Source organism: Scomber japonicus, chromosome 23 (assembly GCF_027409825.1).
Source record: "Scomber japonicus isolate fScoJap1 chromosome 23, fScoJap1.pri, whole genome shotgun sequence".
NCBI lineage: Eukaryota > Metazoa > Chordata > Actinopteri > Scombriformes > Scombridae > Scomber > Scomber japonicus.
Window position 1 is genome coordinate 4,866,002 of NC_070600.1, and position 15,236 is coordinate 4,881,237.

The 15,236-nt window shown below is 42.9% G+C and overlaps 1 protein-coding gene across 3 annotated transcripts in view; it reads right to left on the reverse strand.

Moving 5' to 3' along the window:
- Positions 1-15,236, reverse strand: part of scube1 (signal peptide, CUB domain, EGF-like 1) — a 113,435-nt gene that overhangs the window by 18,273 nt on the left and 79,926 nt on the right. For 2 of the 3 annotated variants that reach the window (XM_053313918.1, XM_053313917.1), the window contains one exon: positions 12,053-12,169. In XM_053313918.1, coding sequence (XP_053169893.1) covers positions 12,053-12,169 — 117 coding nt within the window. The remainder of the gene's footprint in view (positions 1-12,052; positions 12,170-15,236) is intronic. The other variant, XM_053313919.1, reaches the window with a different exon arrangement.

Genomic DNA, 15,236 nt, shown 5'->3' on the forward strand with positions numbered 1-15,236 from the left:
GAATCGGGTACGAAAATTCCGCCTGGTGCAAAAACACTCTATCTGCCGCCAAGCAGGGTAACAGCTCCGACAGACAGTTTCTGGTGTACCGCCATTCCCCTGGGAGTAATAAAGCTGTCACAGAAGTTAGCCAGGATGTGCAAAGAGGCAGAGACACACACGTCTTCCAACAACCACAGCCTGAGAGCCACTGCTGTACGGAAACTGTGTGATGCGGAACTCGAGGCGAGGGAGATCATGGCAGTGACAGGGCATGGCTGAGATGCTTTATATAAAACATACGTGATTTAGAATGAGAATGTCAGAGTTTGCTAAAGTTCCCATAGATCATACACAAAGAAACGATGGACCAACGTACTGTCTGATGTTTATTGCACAGCTGAAATGTACGTGGTTTGTTAACATGAAGTAACATAGGTTGATATTTAATGGATTGAGTGAGGACAGAAAGCTTCTGAAGTTATGTGGTATGATAGTTGAATACTCACTTTCTGTTAGGACACAGTGATGTCCAATACAACAGCACTCCCTCAACAGCACTAACCCTAACCCCAACCCTAATCCATATTACCTAAGTATCTTACATACAACACTTGTGTGGAGACATAAGCCAGTCTAAACTCCAAAAGCTACATTTTTTGTGCTTAACTTTAACTCTGGAAACAACTACTGTCTACAAGCAATCAGACTGTTTAAATGTTGACTCATTGCTTCCTGAAATTCTGATTCCTCTTAAGGCAATCCAAAAACTAGCTGATGCAGAAGTCACAAATGCATGCTATTTTATGATGAGAGTGCAGAAGAGAATCAGGTGACATTAATATACCGACAGAGTCTGTGTAAGGAGGCAGTCGGGGTGGATGGATGGGTCAACCAAACATAGGTTTAACACTATAGATATCGTTGTTTTGTTTCTCATTTCCAACACTGTTCTTTTTAAAAACCATGACCACGATCATCTCCTAACCTAAACCACATGATTATTATTGCAACTATGACAATGAAAGTCTTCTAACTTTCAAGAAGTACTTATTTAAAACCAAACCACAATCTTTTCCTACACCTAACTAAGTGGTTTTTCTGCCTGAGCCTAACCAGACCTTAACCATAGTGCTGTCACATCATAAAACATTTATTCTTCAACAGTGATTTGTTGATTATTGCCAATTGGGTCATAAGACCAGAAAATGCTTGGGTCTGTCGTTCTGTAGTGCACATACCAAACATGAGATGCAGGTCTAGCCAATCAGGTGAGGGAAAGATCCATGCTGTCATCAGTTGTCTACTGTAGAGCGATCTTGGAGTTGTGGGTCAGCTTGCAAGGTCATACTCACTCTGCACTTATTAAACTAGTATGTAGTAATATAGCTTTATCAAGTCAGATTCAACTATTAACAGGGTGAAGAGGAAGTGGAGAGAGCACAGAGAGGTCCAGTCAACACAGACTTTCAAACAGCCCTCAGTGTAGTGTGATAGGAGCCCTTATAAAACAGCCAGTAAGTCAGCCACTGTGTTTTTCCATCAGGGTAGACTCAGGCCTCCCTTGCCTGATCCTCTCACTCCGTATCCTCAGGGAGCTTCTGCTGAATGAACTCTTCATCTAAATATGGAGCCGAGACAGGAATCCACAACGATCTGGCTGCGCGCCGTGGTAAAAATGTATTAAACTGCTATGTCCCGCTGTGCCCTGTCAGCGGCCTTTTAAAGGGATTGTCGCTCCATCTGGCTCGGCTAAAACGGATTTCCCCGTGGCTGGCAGGAAGAGAAGGAGGCCGTGGGGTTTTTTAAGGAGAGCGGGACAGGTAAGGGCATTCAAGTACACTTACTGAAAGTGTTTGTCTGACATCTCAAACCATGATGTCATATCAGCAGACACATTTAGATTGATTAGCTCTGCTCTCCTGACAAGTCCCTAATCTACTCTTGACTTTCACCCATTTTCTCTCCTTTGACTCCTCTTTTATTTTAATTTATTTTCACTGTTTTCTCCTTCCACACTCTGTTGTCACCTGGTACTCCAAAGGATTTCTAATCAATCAAGGCTTTCTTTCTGCATACTGACAGCTTGTTGGGCTGATCCATATATGTGAGACAGCAGGAAGGATGGCTGCCTTTCTCCCTTCAGGTGACGTACATTGCACGCTTGCCAACCCTTCAAACTACAGGAATAAAGAGATTTCGGAGAGCAGGAAATTGTAAGATTATAATTTACTACATCTCTGGAATTTTTAACGATTTCATTAAGAAACAAAAGATAGAGGCCAGAGGAAAAGCTCCAGGAGAGTGGAAACCTGGATTCTCCAATCAGGCGTGATGACAAGTAAGATATATACACAAAGTGAGAAACACACACAAACACACACACCTTTTCTCAGCATTCCCCCTCTGCCCACATCGTCTCAAACAGTGGATACCACCCCAGGTGGTATCCACTGTTTTTACAACACAGACAGACACAGCTTCATAATTATTCTAGCAGCCGCAAACACTGGCAGAACCACCACATATACCCACACTTAATGGCCACTCTGGGGACGGCTTAGCCTTATAACTGGGTATATAATTACCTTTAATGGAGCTTAAAAAAGCTTTGAGCTTAAATAAATACATTAAGCCTCCGCACATCTTGAAATGATAAAGTTGGAGAGAAGAGAGAGAGGACAGATAAAGGAGAGTCAGGAGAGTGGGTGAAGGGAGAAGGGAGGGTGGCCTGACATGTGTGGCAAGTCAGAGCTGGCTGGCATGTATTCTGCTTTAGTGCTGCAAATGGTTTTCTTACAGGAACAGTACTCAGAGGAACACAGTTATTTCACAGTAAAATACAGCAATCTTCTTCCAACTTTTACTGTGGTTCATCTTGGAAAAAGTGGAGCAGTAGTTAAGGAAAGTATCAGCAAACAAGATGAAGAGTTAACAGCCATGTTAAACAGTCGCTGTATATACAGTAGAGACTCTGTGAGGTTGAAACGCTTGTTGTAGAAAATGTAAGGTCTAAAAAAATGATGTAGTGGCCTTTGGTGTTGGTAAAGTGAAAAGCAAACTACAAGTTTAAAGCAAAGTATGGAGCACATTTAAATGTTTACCTGATCATGGTGCTAGATCAAAATGTAGTTAGCAAAGTGTTAGAATTAATCAACGAGGGACCATAAATGTATCCAGTCCATCCAATTATTGCTGAGAAATTCTTACTAAAAGAGGAAAAGTCAATGGATTCATCATGTGGATACCATGAATGTCTGTATACAATATCTGCTGTGTGGCTAACCATGTACAAGTTCTACAATGGTTTTATCTGTATAGGAATGTTAAAAGCAATAGAAGAATCAAATTATGAATAGAATGTGTGTGTTCACATGAATGGGCACCTTGATGGCATCATGCATAACATCTGGGTTGCCAGAAGCTTTTTTGCAGCACGCATTTGTTAATGAGGACGCTCTTAATGAACTAATTAACACAGATAAGACTACATATGGCCAGAGTGAGGAGTGAGAAGAAAAGCTGAAGCACGTTGAAAATGGTTCCTGCTTTATTTCCAACATTCACACAAATATGTAATAGGCGTCTAAAACACACACACACACATACACACACACACACACACACACGCACAGTGGTGATGTTATGTCTCTCACTCCAATGTCTGCCCCACAAACTCTTTCCATCTCTGTCTGCTGCTGTGAGAGAGGTAATTTGTCATTTTCACTATATGAGGCTTGCACATCCTGCCGTATGTTCCTACACGCACACACATGCAAACACACACACACACACACACACACACACACACACACACACACACACACACGGGCTGTCTCCTGGGATCCATCTTTGACATTTACTCTAGACGATCAATATCTCGCTCTGGCCTTCAATCAATAGTTCCATTCGTTGCCAAGAGCCTTGTTTCTCTCTGAATATCACACGGCTCTACCAGACATTCAAAACCTCTTACTGCCTGACTGCTGCTGCCTGCATCTGACAAGAGATTTGCAGGTTTCACAAAGCCAAATTACGTCGTTTTTAGGGCCTCTTTAAAGCTACCCGGAATTGGATTTAAGACCAATTTAACAACCAAAATAAAGAAATAAAATAGCTGGCAAAAGCTGTGTATTTCCAATTGAACATAGCTAATGAAAGTTCTGAGACTATAAATGGAAAGTTTAAAAAAAAATGTTACCAAGAAATAATTTAAAAGTACAATGTCAAACTTGGACTTTCAATGAAAATACAAACCGTTGAGGTGATGAGCAGAAAAGCTAATTGAAAACAGATATTACAGTCTGCCTAATTAGCTTTTTTAACCATATTTGAGGCCAGTGCAGTTATCCTATTTAATACTATGGGAACAACCCTAACCCTAACCCTAACAATAACCCAACTCTATGGGAAATAACAGTTGTTATATCAGTATTCTCTAACTTATTTTAGGTTCTGATCATATTTATAGGTCCCTAAAATCATAAAGAAAATTAAATGTTTCATGTTGTAATCCTGATTCAGTGCTCAAATGCTGAGTCAGCAGATATGGCATTGTCAGGAGAATTGTGGCCCTGACAGTGTTACTGTGCAGCAGAGGCAGCAGGAGTCCTTTCTGTCTGTAAAGCTTTGAGCAGAACATTTGGCCACTAGCGTTTAAACTTTAACATTGTTCTGAAACATTTGCTTGACGTGACACTGAGTGATTGATTAGAAATCTCCTGCAAGCCTGTCTGCATCGGTTTAGAAAAACATGTTCTGGCACTTTTGAAGACAATTGATAGGCCTCCTACACAATGGAATTTGAATTGAATCTACTGGTAGTTGAACGCTGACCTTCGGGGAATTAATTTTTCTTCCAGGGTAGATATTTTGGAAGTGAACTGTGCTAGCTGCGGCGGAGGCTGAGGGCCAAAATGAGAAGGCTTGCTCACATCCACCTGGGCCAAAGGAAACAAGCCCTCCGCCCCCCTCGCCTGCTCCTCTGTGAGCCTCGGGGCTGTGTTTGAGAAGTCCAGTGTTTGGAATGAGAAACCTGACTCCAGAAGAAACCCTGATGCTTCTGTGGAGCTCAGCTGCCTGATTAAGACTCACACACTGACCCATCTGATCAGTGCTGCTGCCTTAACCCACCGTCACCAATGAGAATGGAGTGGATGAACCCTAAGTTCTCACCTCTGACCCCAGCATCCACAGGTCAAGCGCCGGGGTCAGGCTATTATGTGAAAGGCTCTTCCGTCTACCTTGGTCCTTGAAAGACTGAGGTCCAAAAAACGGGCGAAATAAACCAACTCTTGCACCGTTACTTAAACTGAATTTATGCTTGCTTGTAAGAATGTGCGGCTCATACCTTTGGGGTACGAGCTGCACGCATTTCAGGGGAGTTTTGTAGTTTTACCAAATATTTGCAGTAAAAAGCAATTAAATGGAATACATTTAGAGAAACCTGAACCTCTACAAATAACTACCGATCGGGTACAGGGGATCCAGTTTTCTTGGAGCGTGATGGTTCTCTTCGCAGGGTGTTGCCGGTGGAGAGGATGGACATCAGGCCGGGAGGCAGCGTGTATTTATTCAGGTATTAAACGACCCCAGCGCTTGATTCAGTTTAATAACAAACACTCCACTGCATGTGGGCCAAGGGAAACTCTCCGTTTTACACAACAATAAAACAGCCAGTGATCTGGGACGGGGACTGCCAGCCATAATGCAGTCAAGTAAGGTGATGGAGACCACAGCGTTATGACTGGATAAGTGTGGACTCTCATCTGTTACTTCTCACTAATGCTATATGGACTATGAGAAATTGTAAAAACATAAAAACAATATATTTTTGAATGGTATGGACACCATTCCACATCATATGTCTATGATTAACATTGCTGGTTTCATCAGGTCAAGCATTCAGACCTGTACCGTTCTCTTGGTCTACACCAAACATGCCCTCGCCCACTTGTCAGGAATAAGGTGAAGGATGACTCATCTGATCATATCACTTTTTTGTGTAGCCTATGATTTGTACAGCACTGACCTCTCATCTTTGTAATGAGGGGTTTATGCACTGCCACCCAACTATAATATCCCTCTCTATGTAATTGTTGACAGACTGTTATTGACATCCTCAGTCACCTGAGGAAGAGTTGCTATTCTGTTCATGGTCATCAAATATTCACTGTCAACCGCAATTTGCAACTGTTTTTCCTGAAGATCTAAATGCAGATGTCCCTCTAATCGCTGCTCCAACTGAAACACTTGTCAGTTCAGCAGTCTTTGTGACTGAAGCCTTTTGAGAAGTTGTCCATGGGAACTGAAAAGGGCAGGCACTTGGTAAAAATATTTGGTACTGTTTTTTTTTGACCACCCAAAGTGCTTTTACACTACATTTCACATTCACTCATTCACACACATTTATACACTGATGGCAGGGGCTACCACGCTGGGTGCCAACCAGCTCACATTCATACACCATTGGTGCAGCCATCGGGAGCAATTTGGGGTTGTGTCTCTTGTCCAAGGACACATGGACTGGAGGAGCCAGAAATCAAACAACCCATCTTCCAATTGGTGGACGACCGTTCTACCTCCTGAGTCACAACCACCCCTGGCAGGTTACTGGGTGAACCATTTAGCTATGACCATCTATCACCATCTTACCTTGCGAGGCAGCTGGATAAATGACACTGATTGGTTCGAACCATTGGTGCTTTGGACACAAGCGTGTAACTTGAAGCCTGACGAAATCGATTCTGGTGTGTACTTATGATGTTGTGATCTCATAAATACTGGTGCTTCAAGAGGTGCCTTGCAACAACTTAGATCTTTTCCTTTTGCCGTCTTGCAAAAGGAAATGATTAGAATTAGACCATGCAGTGCACCTGTGTTGTATAATCTGCATTCGTCATGTTTCTCCACTCATTTATTCAAGTTTTTTCTTGACCTGGTAGGACTGCCATCGTGACTTGGGAATTTGTCTCAATGTAAAATATATAGACGTCATCTGAACTGTGTCATTTGAAAGTCTCTTTGAACGTCATAGATAGATAGATAGATAGATGGATAGATAGATGGATAGATAGATAGATAGATAGATAGATAGATAGATAGATAGATAGATAGATAGATAGATAGATAGATAGATAGATAGATAGATAGATAGACAGATAAGCACAACAAGTTTTGCATACGTCTGTTTATATAAATGGTTATAGTGTTTCTTTCTTTAGAGGCCTGTTAGTTTCCTGATGAATAGATATAATCATGTACTTGTCTTTGATCTGATTGTGTATTTGTGTGTGTGTGTGTGTGTGTGTGTCCTGTGTTTTCAGGTCTTTTCAGGTAGAGGAGGAATGCAGGCCAGTGGGGACGTGTCTCAGGTGCCAATACACACTGTGAACTGTATAGCATAGTACAACGACCACACGCTATCCACAAAAACACACACACATAACCACAGGTACACAGGCACACACACACACACACACACACACACACACACACACACACACACATACACAAATACAGCCTTTAATGAGTTTGTATGTGCACAAAATACAGACTAACATGCAACCTAAAAGTTTGTTACTTAACCCACAAACACAGAAGCACAAAGGGACGGACGGACGGACACACACACACACACACACACACACACACACACACACACACATACACACACAGTAACTCATCCAACCACCCATGTGCACCTTCTAATCAAACATCTGGAAACTGTTCAAAAAAAAAAGCATCTTCCCCTCTCTCTCCCCAGTTTCTCTCTCTCTTTCTCTCTCTCTCCCAATCTATCTGTCTCTCCCCCCTCTCACCTAGTTGTCGGTACGAGTGCCCCGTGATGAAACACCTCCCCTGGGTTTTGGCGTGTCTGTCATCGTGAGAGGCTGAACTGCCTCGTCTGTCAGCGCAGATGAAAGGGCGTTTATCAGACTTGGTGGGTTTTAAACATGCCCTACATAGTTTATATTGAAATGATTATGATAGACAGGCACGATGGGGCACATCCCTGCAGCTGTCGAGAGAGGTAGACGTAGCCAGGGAGAGAGAGAGAGAGAGAGAGGGAGAGAGAGAGAGAGAGAAAGAGAGAGAGAGAGAGAGAGAGAGAGAGACAGAGAGAGAGAGAGAGAGAGGTGGAGAAGTAGCTGTCTGTCTCTATCAAGCAATTTAGTGGCACATTAAATGAGACCACCTCAAAGCGTGGCACTTATCTTGCCACTAACTACTATGTTCTGTAAACTGCTAAATGCGAGCAATTACACTGCAGTCTGTGCACTACAATACACTGCTAACACCACTGTGATTACATGTGCCACCGGAGTCGACTCGCACCCACACACGCGTATAGGCTTCAGCTGGAGATATTGATTAGTTCACTCACAGATGGCCACTGAGACCCATGTGCGCTGTTGCCAAGGTTACAGGAAACCTCTGTCAAAAAGGACATCCCTGTCAATAATGAGAGCTCAGGACTGAAGCATGAAGAAAAGAGGAAACATTTCAGTTCTTCCTGTGGTTGAATGAAAGTATCAGTGGATGGTAATTTAGGTGATGGGAAACGCTCAATTGCTTCAAAGTATGAATGTTATCATGTGTGTGTCTTTGTAACTTTCCTCCTGCCCACTGCAGGCTGGGTATGACTTGCGAACCTGAACGACTTAAGCATTTTAGAAAATTGATGGGTGAAGGCATCCTGGGTGACCTGCAGGGTTACAGTGTTGACTGTGTAATTGCAGCATCCCTTGTTTGAATCTGACCAGAGAACTGTTGTGGCATTTTATTCCCCATCTTTCACTCCTCTTATTTCTGACTGATCTACACTGTATATATATAATATATATATATAAAACAAAACAAAAAAAGTTTGATGGATCAGAATTATCGATTGGATGTGGAAATTTATGTGAAATTACTTTAAAACGCAATCTCTCTAATGGCCCCCGGGGACTGGATCCAAAGACTGTATTAAAGGACTGTCAGTACACTCAAATTAAAATACAAAAAAATAATCATAATATTTTCTCTCTTAATTCCAACTTGACCAGTTAGTATTTGTCCAGATTTGCATCTCTGAGATTTCAGCTTCAGTGGCATTCAATGAAATGCTTCTTTCTTTTTTTCTTTTTTTTTTTTACAGAAACAATGTTCTTGTTACTCTGGATAATCCACAGAACAGAGCTTTCTTCAGGACTGTTTTCTCAGTAGAAAATCATTCCAACAAAACCCCCTCATAGTGTGTTTTGTGGACTGTCCAGAGTAATGGTTCGGGAGGAAGTAGAAATCTCAAAACCTGAATACTGGATACCATTACAGATAAGAGAGAAAATATGTTTGGGTGAACTTCCACTTTAAAGTGAATGGGGGCTACAAAGTCAATACATTTTGCCAAAAAAGGGCAAGGACAAAAAGGCAACATTCACTTCCTGACAAGCCTGAAAGTTGATGTGGTTGTCACTTGTTCCTACCAGCTCAGCCACATATGGATGTTTGATTACTGCCATGTCTTCTACTATCTATAAGTTGATCATTGGGTCAATCTAAGATACAATCAGCAGCAGTCAGGTGTTAGAGTGTCTGACACTGATCCACCTGAATAGATTTGCATCAGTGTGAGTGTGTGTGTGTTTTCCTGTCTGGTGCCCGGCTGATAGATGCTGATCGATGTGTGCCGCCTGCTCTGTGTCTCTCAGCTCCCCTTAGAGCTGATCCCCCCCCCCCCCCCCCCCCCTGCTCTGGGATTTATGAAGCCCTGCGGCTGATCCACAGCCAAATTATGTGGGCGGGGCACAGCTGGACTGCGCTCCTATCCATCTTCTCCACTCAACTCAGGCCCAAAAAAACAGAAAGGGGGGGTGGGGGGGAGACTTTTCATTTTTCCACCACTGTAAATGCTGGGTTCTGTCAGGACCACAAATCACCTAGAGAGACAGAGTGGAAGTGTTCGCACAAGCAACTTGACATCAGAGCAGTGGACAACGTGTTCTCCCAGCATGCAACAGCGATGTTACGCGTCTGTCAGTATACGATGGAGGGCAATGCTTACATGACACTTTAAAATGTTTGCAATCATTCATATATGAATCCTACTCAAAAACCTCTCTCTGATATGGTCATTATGTGTACTTTTTGTTCTTTTTGATTCAAATTAGGAGTGAACTGATTTGCTGTCTTTACTGAATCCACAGCTGGATGGTGCTGTCTGTGTGAGTGTGTGTATGTCATGGGTGGAAGAGAGAGAGAGAGAGAGAGAGAGAGAGAGAGAGAGAGAGAGAGAGAGAGAGAGAGAGAGAGAGAGAGAGAGAGAGAGAGAGAGAGAGAGAGAGAGAGAGAGAGAGAGAGAGAGAGGGGAGAAACAGTGGCCAGCGTGGGCCTCACTGTTCAAACATCTCAAAGTTTGCTGACGCTTCGTCTGCCTGCCAGTCCTGAGACAGCTCCGGCTCCAGGATTTCACACACCTACATGCCACATTCTCAAACTGCCTGACACTCATTTTGCAAACGCGCGCACACACACTCACACACACACATAGCCAGTATTATACAAATAATAAATTTCATGCTCCCAAAACACGTGGCGTCTGGATTGGGACACGCAAACAGCCACTGTCACTGTCACATGACCTGTGCCTTGTTGCTATGACGACTCCTACATCTCTTTGAACATGTCTGTCACATGTGGGATTTGGCTGAGCAGTGAAGTGCCCAATCACTGTCCATCTATCCTTCCATACAGAGAAGAGGACCGGCTAGAATGATGTCCAACCATCAAACAGCACTCATGTGGCAGAGGAATGTGGAGCTTCATCATCCTCGCTGTGACTACAGGTAGATTTACCAAAGACAAAAGAAGAATATATACTCACCTGAACCTATCTTACTTTTTTAAAGTCAGACTTACTCACATGAAAAGTCAGATTTAGCTCTTAACTGCCCAAACTTGTTATAAAGCGCTCATTTGATTTTGATGGATGTCTCCTTTACATGAATGGGTGTGTGCTCATGTGATTTGTTAATTACCTTATAACTGACAGCCCAAAAAAGTTATGAAAGGCTGTGTGTTCTGCTCCATTGTGGGCACGTTTCATTCACGAAAATGACGCCAAGAAGTAAAAAGAAGAAGTTCACACAGCTGGAACTCAAGTCCTGCTGCTGGAAATCATCTGACAAAAACCTATTTAGTAGTATCAGTAAATCACTAAAAAAAATCCAATTCCAAATCCCTGTCATCAGAGAGAGGTGCACTGTGACAGAAATAAAGACGGAATGGTTTGACATTAAGTTGGATGCGTAAAAAATGTCTAACAAAAGAAAATGATTTGTGGTGAAAATATGAGGCGGTCAAGGGGGCGCGAGAGTCACATCCAATTTTATTCAGACTCAAGAATTTAAGCTTTCAGGTCAAAGGAGTCTTTTTCCCGCCTTTACAGTGGTGTGGACCACTCCTGAAATACTAAGAGAAACTCCTAAATATTTTTGTTAAATGCAAGAAGTTCTCTCAAATCACTCGTACGTGCCAAGTAAGAAGCCATGTGTTTGTATGACTGGCCCCAATCATACAAACACATTTCTAAATAAACAATGACCCGTGTTTCTCAAATTCTCATTAAAGTTGCAAGTACTCAAAAACAGAATTCCTGCCGTCTACTCACAGCTCTGTCACTACTGAGAAGAGAGCAGCGCTGCTTGTAAAGATGAGTGCTTGAACCCACAGGTCAGACTCATTCAGAGTAGCCTGTTTGTTTAGAGGAAAGCCAAAACGCTATAATAATCTGTTTGGGATGTTTAGGCCCACGCTGTGGCAGCCTCTCCTTGGACCACCATTGTTGACGTCACCGGCGGGCCTCTCGGATGTGGAGAAATGCTCGGCGGCAAAATCAACATCAACAACCGGCGGCAGTGGCACTGACCGCGACTGGAGCTCCGTGCAAGTTGGAATGCGAAGCGGATGGCGGGGGTCTCGTTTGGCCCCGGATCAGTCATAGTAAGGCCTCGGATAGACCTGGCCCTATCCTCTCACACAAGCTTTTTTTTTTTTTTTTTTACACACGCTCGGATGCAGTGGCACTGACCTTTGCAGGTTTTGCCGTCAGGCTGCAGGGTGAATCCAACGGGGCAGCTGCAGCGCACCCCTGTGGCCGTGTCTTTACATGTCCGGTCACAGCCGCCGTTGTTCACGGCGCAGGTTTCTGCAGGAGGGTGGGAGAGAGAAGAGAGAGAAAGAGAGGCGGGAAAGAGAGAGAGGAGGAGGACAGAGAGAGAGAGAGAGAGAGAGAGAGAGAGAGAGAGAGAGAGAGAGGAGGGGGAGGAAGGGGGGACGTTAACTTCTGACCCCTGCTTCTGAAACAACCATGAAAAAAAGAAACGGTACACACTGAAGGTGATGTGGGTTGAGACAAAGCTTCATGCAGTAGAAGACTACACAAACAACAGCGCAGTAGGATATAATGTATTCTTGTCTTTTTACTCAACTTTTTACATGTAGCTTTGTCAACACACGGATGAAGAAATTACATCACAACACCCCAGTTTTCATGGTGAGAGACATTGTTTTTTTTATACAGAGGTAAATACAGTGTTTGTACACACAGAAAGTCACAATCAGGATTATCATTGACAGCAGTGTATCATTACAAGACAAAAACAAAAAAAAACAAAAAAACACATGACACTGTGCTGATAGAGGAGGGTGAAGAACTCTTTGGCCCCAAGGTCGCTCCTGTTTCCAAAAGTGACAAAGAATCAGTTAACACAAATAATAAAAAAAAGGTAGGATTAAAGTAAGTAGATAGAAAAATAAAGTTAGTGCAAGGGTTGAGTGCTGTAAAGGCTAGAGCGCACTCGGCAGAACCGGCGTGTATATTTTCCTCCAGAAAAATGTTCTTGTACGTGGCGCAGATAAGGTTTGCTCGGACTTGTGAATATTGCCTGAGCTGATCCCAAAACAAACACCAGCTCATGGTAACTCCAGCTCACCTGCCCAGCCGCTGTTGCTTTAGCAAAGCTCAGCACACACTTTCCCAATGGGCCCGGAGAAGTGCTGAGGAGGCTGAAATTTGACGTTGACTTATGTTTGTTGAAAGGGATACAATAAAACTATACCTAATAAGGAAGTTTCGCTTAGTTACTGTTCTGCTTTTGGTGGGTTTGACTTCAATAATTCCAGAGAAAATCCAAGTCCTGCTTACTGCTGTTGAGTATAAATCCAACTCTTTAACTATAGGGTCTAGTAGTTCCGAAATGTACTCAGTTCTTTAGTCAAATTCAAAACGTAACATCAAATCTATCATCTTTACTTTCTAAAAAAGATGACATTTCCAAATTGAAAGGCTTTTGCTTGACAACAGCACTGTGTAAATCAGGGATATTTCTCTCTTTTTTTGGCAGCTTTTCCCCCATTTAATTAAAATGCCAGGAGATTGTGTGCCGGAGTGAAGTGAGGAGGAAATAGGAAAAGCCCTTTCAGGCTGGCAAACACATCCACATCTAGAGGTCAAGGCATTAGCATAATGCCCTTTCAGAATGCAGAGTCACAAACACATCGGAGCCAAGATGGCTGATGCTTTCTATCAAGAAACAGGAAGGTATTTGTAGATTTGTTTGTGTTCCTTCATGCAGCTCCAAACAACATCAAGTCTCATGGCTTCTTTCCTTAATCTCTGTTTTCTAGCCTGCATTCGTTGCTCGCTGTGTGTTTATCTGCCAAAGCTCTGTGTGCATCATTTGCAATCCTTTTCATGTCTATTTCTCTCTCTGTGTGGAGAAGCTCGGAGGCCCGGATAGCAAGCTATTTCAAATACCAAACTTGGTCCTAAATGGAGATGCTTTTTTTTTTCCTCTCTCTTTTTGAACGAGGGCAGGAGGTTTCATTGACGTTGCATCGTTGAAAAACAGCAAAGAGGAAGGAAGCCTGGAAGCAGAGGCACTCCATCATCCAGGCAGCCTGTCTGATGGGCCCTGTAGGGTACAACAGCAAACCCCTGTCCGCTTTGCGCTCCAGCTCAGGTCTATGTCAAGTGTGTATGCATGTGTGTGTGAGAGTGTAGTATTGTCTCACGGTCTGCCCGCCCTGCACAGGTGCATACAGTCTTTGCGGATGAAAGTTTTTGTGTGTGTGCATGTGTGTAGACGTGCTGTGTGTGTGTGTGGAGGGGGTGTTTATGGGTCAGAGTGATTTATACAGAGTACACTGGGCCCTATCATTAGTTGAGGGTGAGTACAGTCCTTCTCTCTCCAGACCACGCCCAGCCCCAGGGCCAGACTCAGCGCGGGAACACAGACACACCGTCGGGCCTGATTGATGTGCTGGACAACCCCTTATAACCCCCCCCCCAACTCTGCCCCCTCTCCAAGCCTCTACACCCTCTATCTAACCCTGCATACTTCTGTCCTATAGACTAGTTTGTGTGTGCAGGTGTGAATGAATGATGGAGCATATTTTGGCCCAATTGCTGTTAAGCAATTTTGTAGGTCACCAGACCTACAATAGTTGCTGCATGTTCTGCTGTCACTGTTCACTAAGTCGAGGGTAAAATTGAGAAAAAGGATAATTAACTTCTGATTATGTGCTATAATAACTAAAACATTAAACACAGTAATACTACTGATACTACTTGGCATTTTCAAAACACATTCTCACTTGTTTTCTTAACATTCAACACTGATATATTCTCGGACTTCTGTTGCAGCAGGGATTCCGAAAAATGAATTGTGGTAATATTTTCAAATATGGTTATTCGCTTAATTGCCAAGAGTACAAAAAGCTGTGGTCTTGGCTCTGTCTGAAGGTAATAGAATACAATTTACCATATCATACAATCAGCACCTCCAAAGATCACTTATCAACAGTCTATCTTGGCAAAGCACAGTTATTCATTAGAGTCTTGTTTGCCAGGATAACCTTAAGGTGGTGACAGGACTTCAGGAAGCTACTGGTTATGAAATTCCCCATAAAACCAACAAACAAGATATGTTAGAATATGTGAGCGATCAGTGAGCTTTACAAGTGCTGGTAAGGCAGATTTTGTTACCTTTGAACAGAGCCGTTATCTCCTACTTGCATCTTTATGCTAAGCTAAGCTAAGCTAACTGCCTCCTGGCTATAGCTTGATATTGAATGTTATGAGTTTGTATCCATCTTCTCGATCTAACTCTTGACATGAAAGACGATTATAATAAAATCCGCAAAATCTTATAATATTCTTTAAGGCATTCATTTAACCCTTTAATGTTCTGTGCAACTGTTTTTCGTAGAGT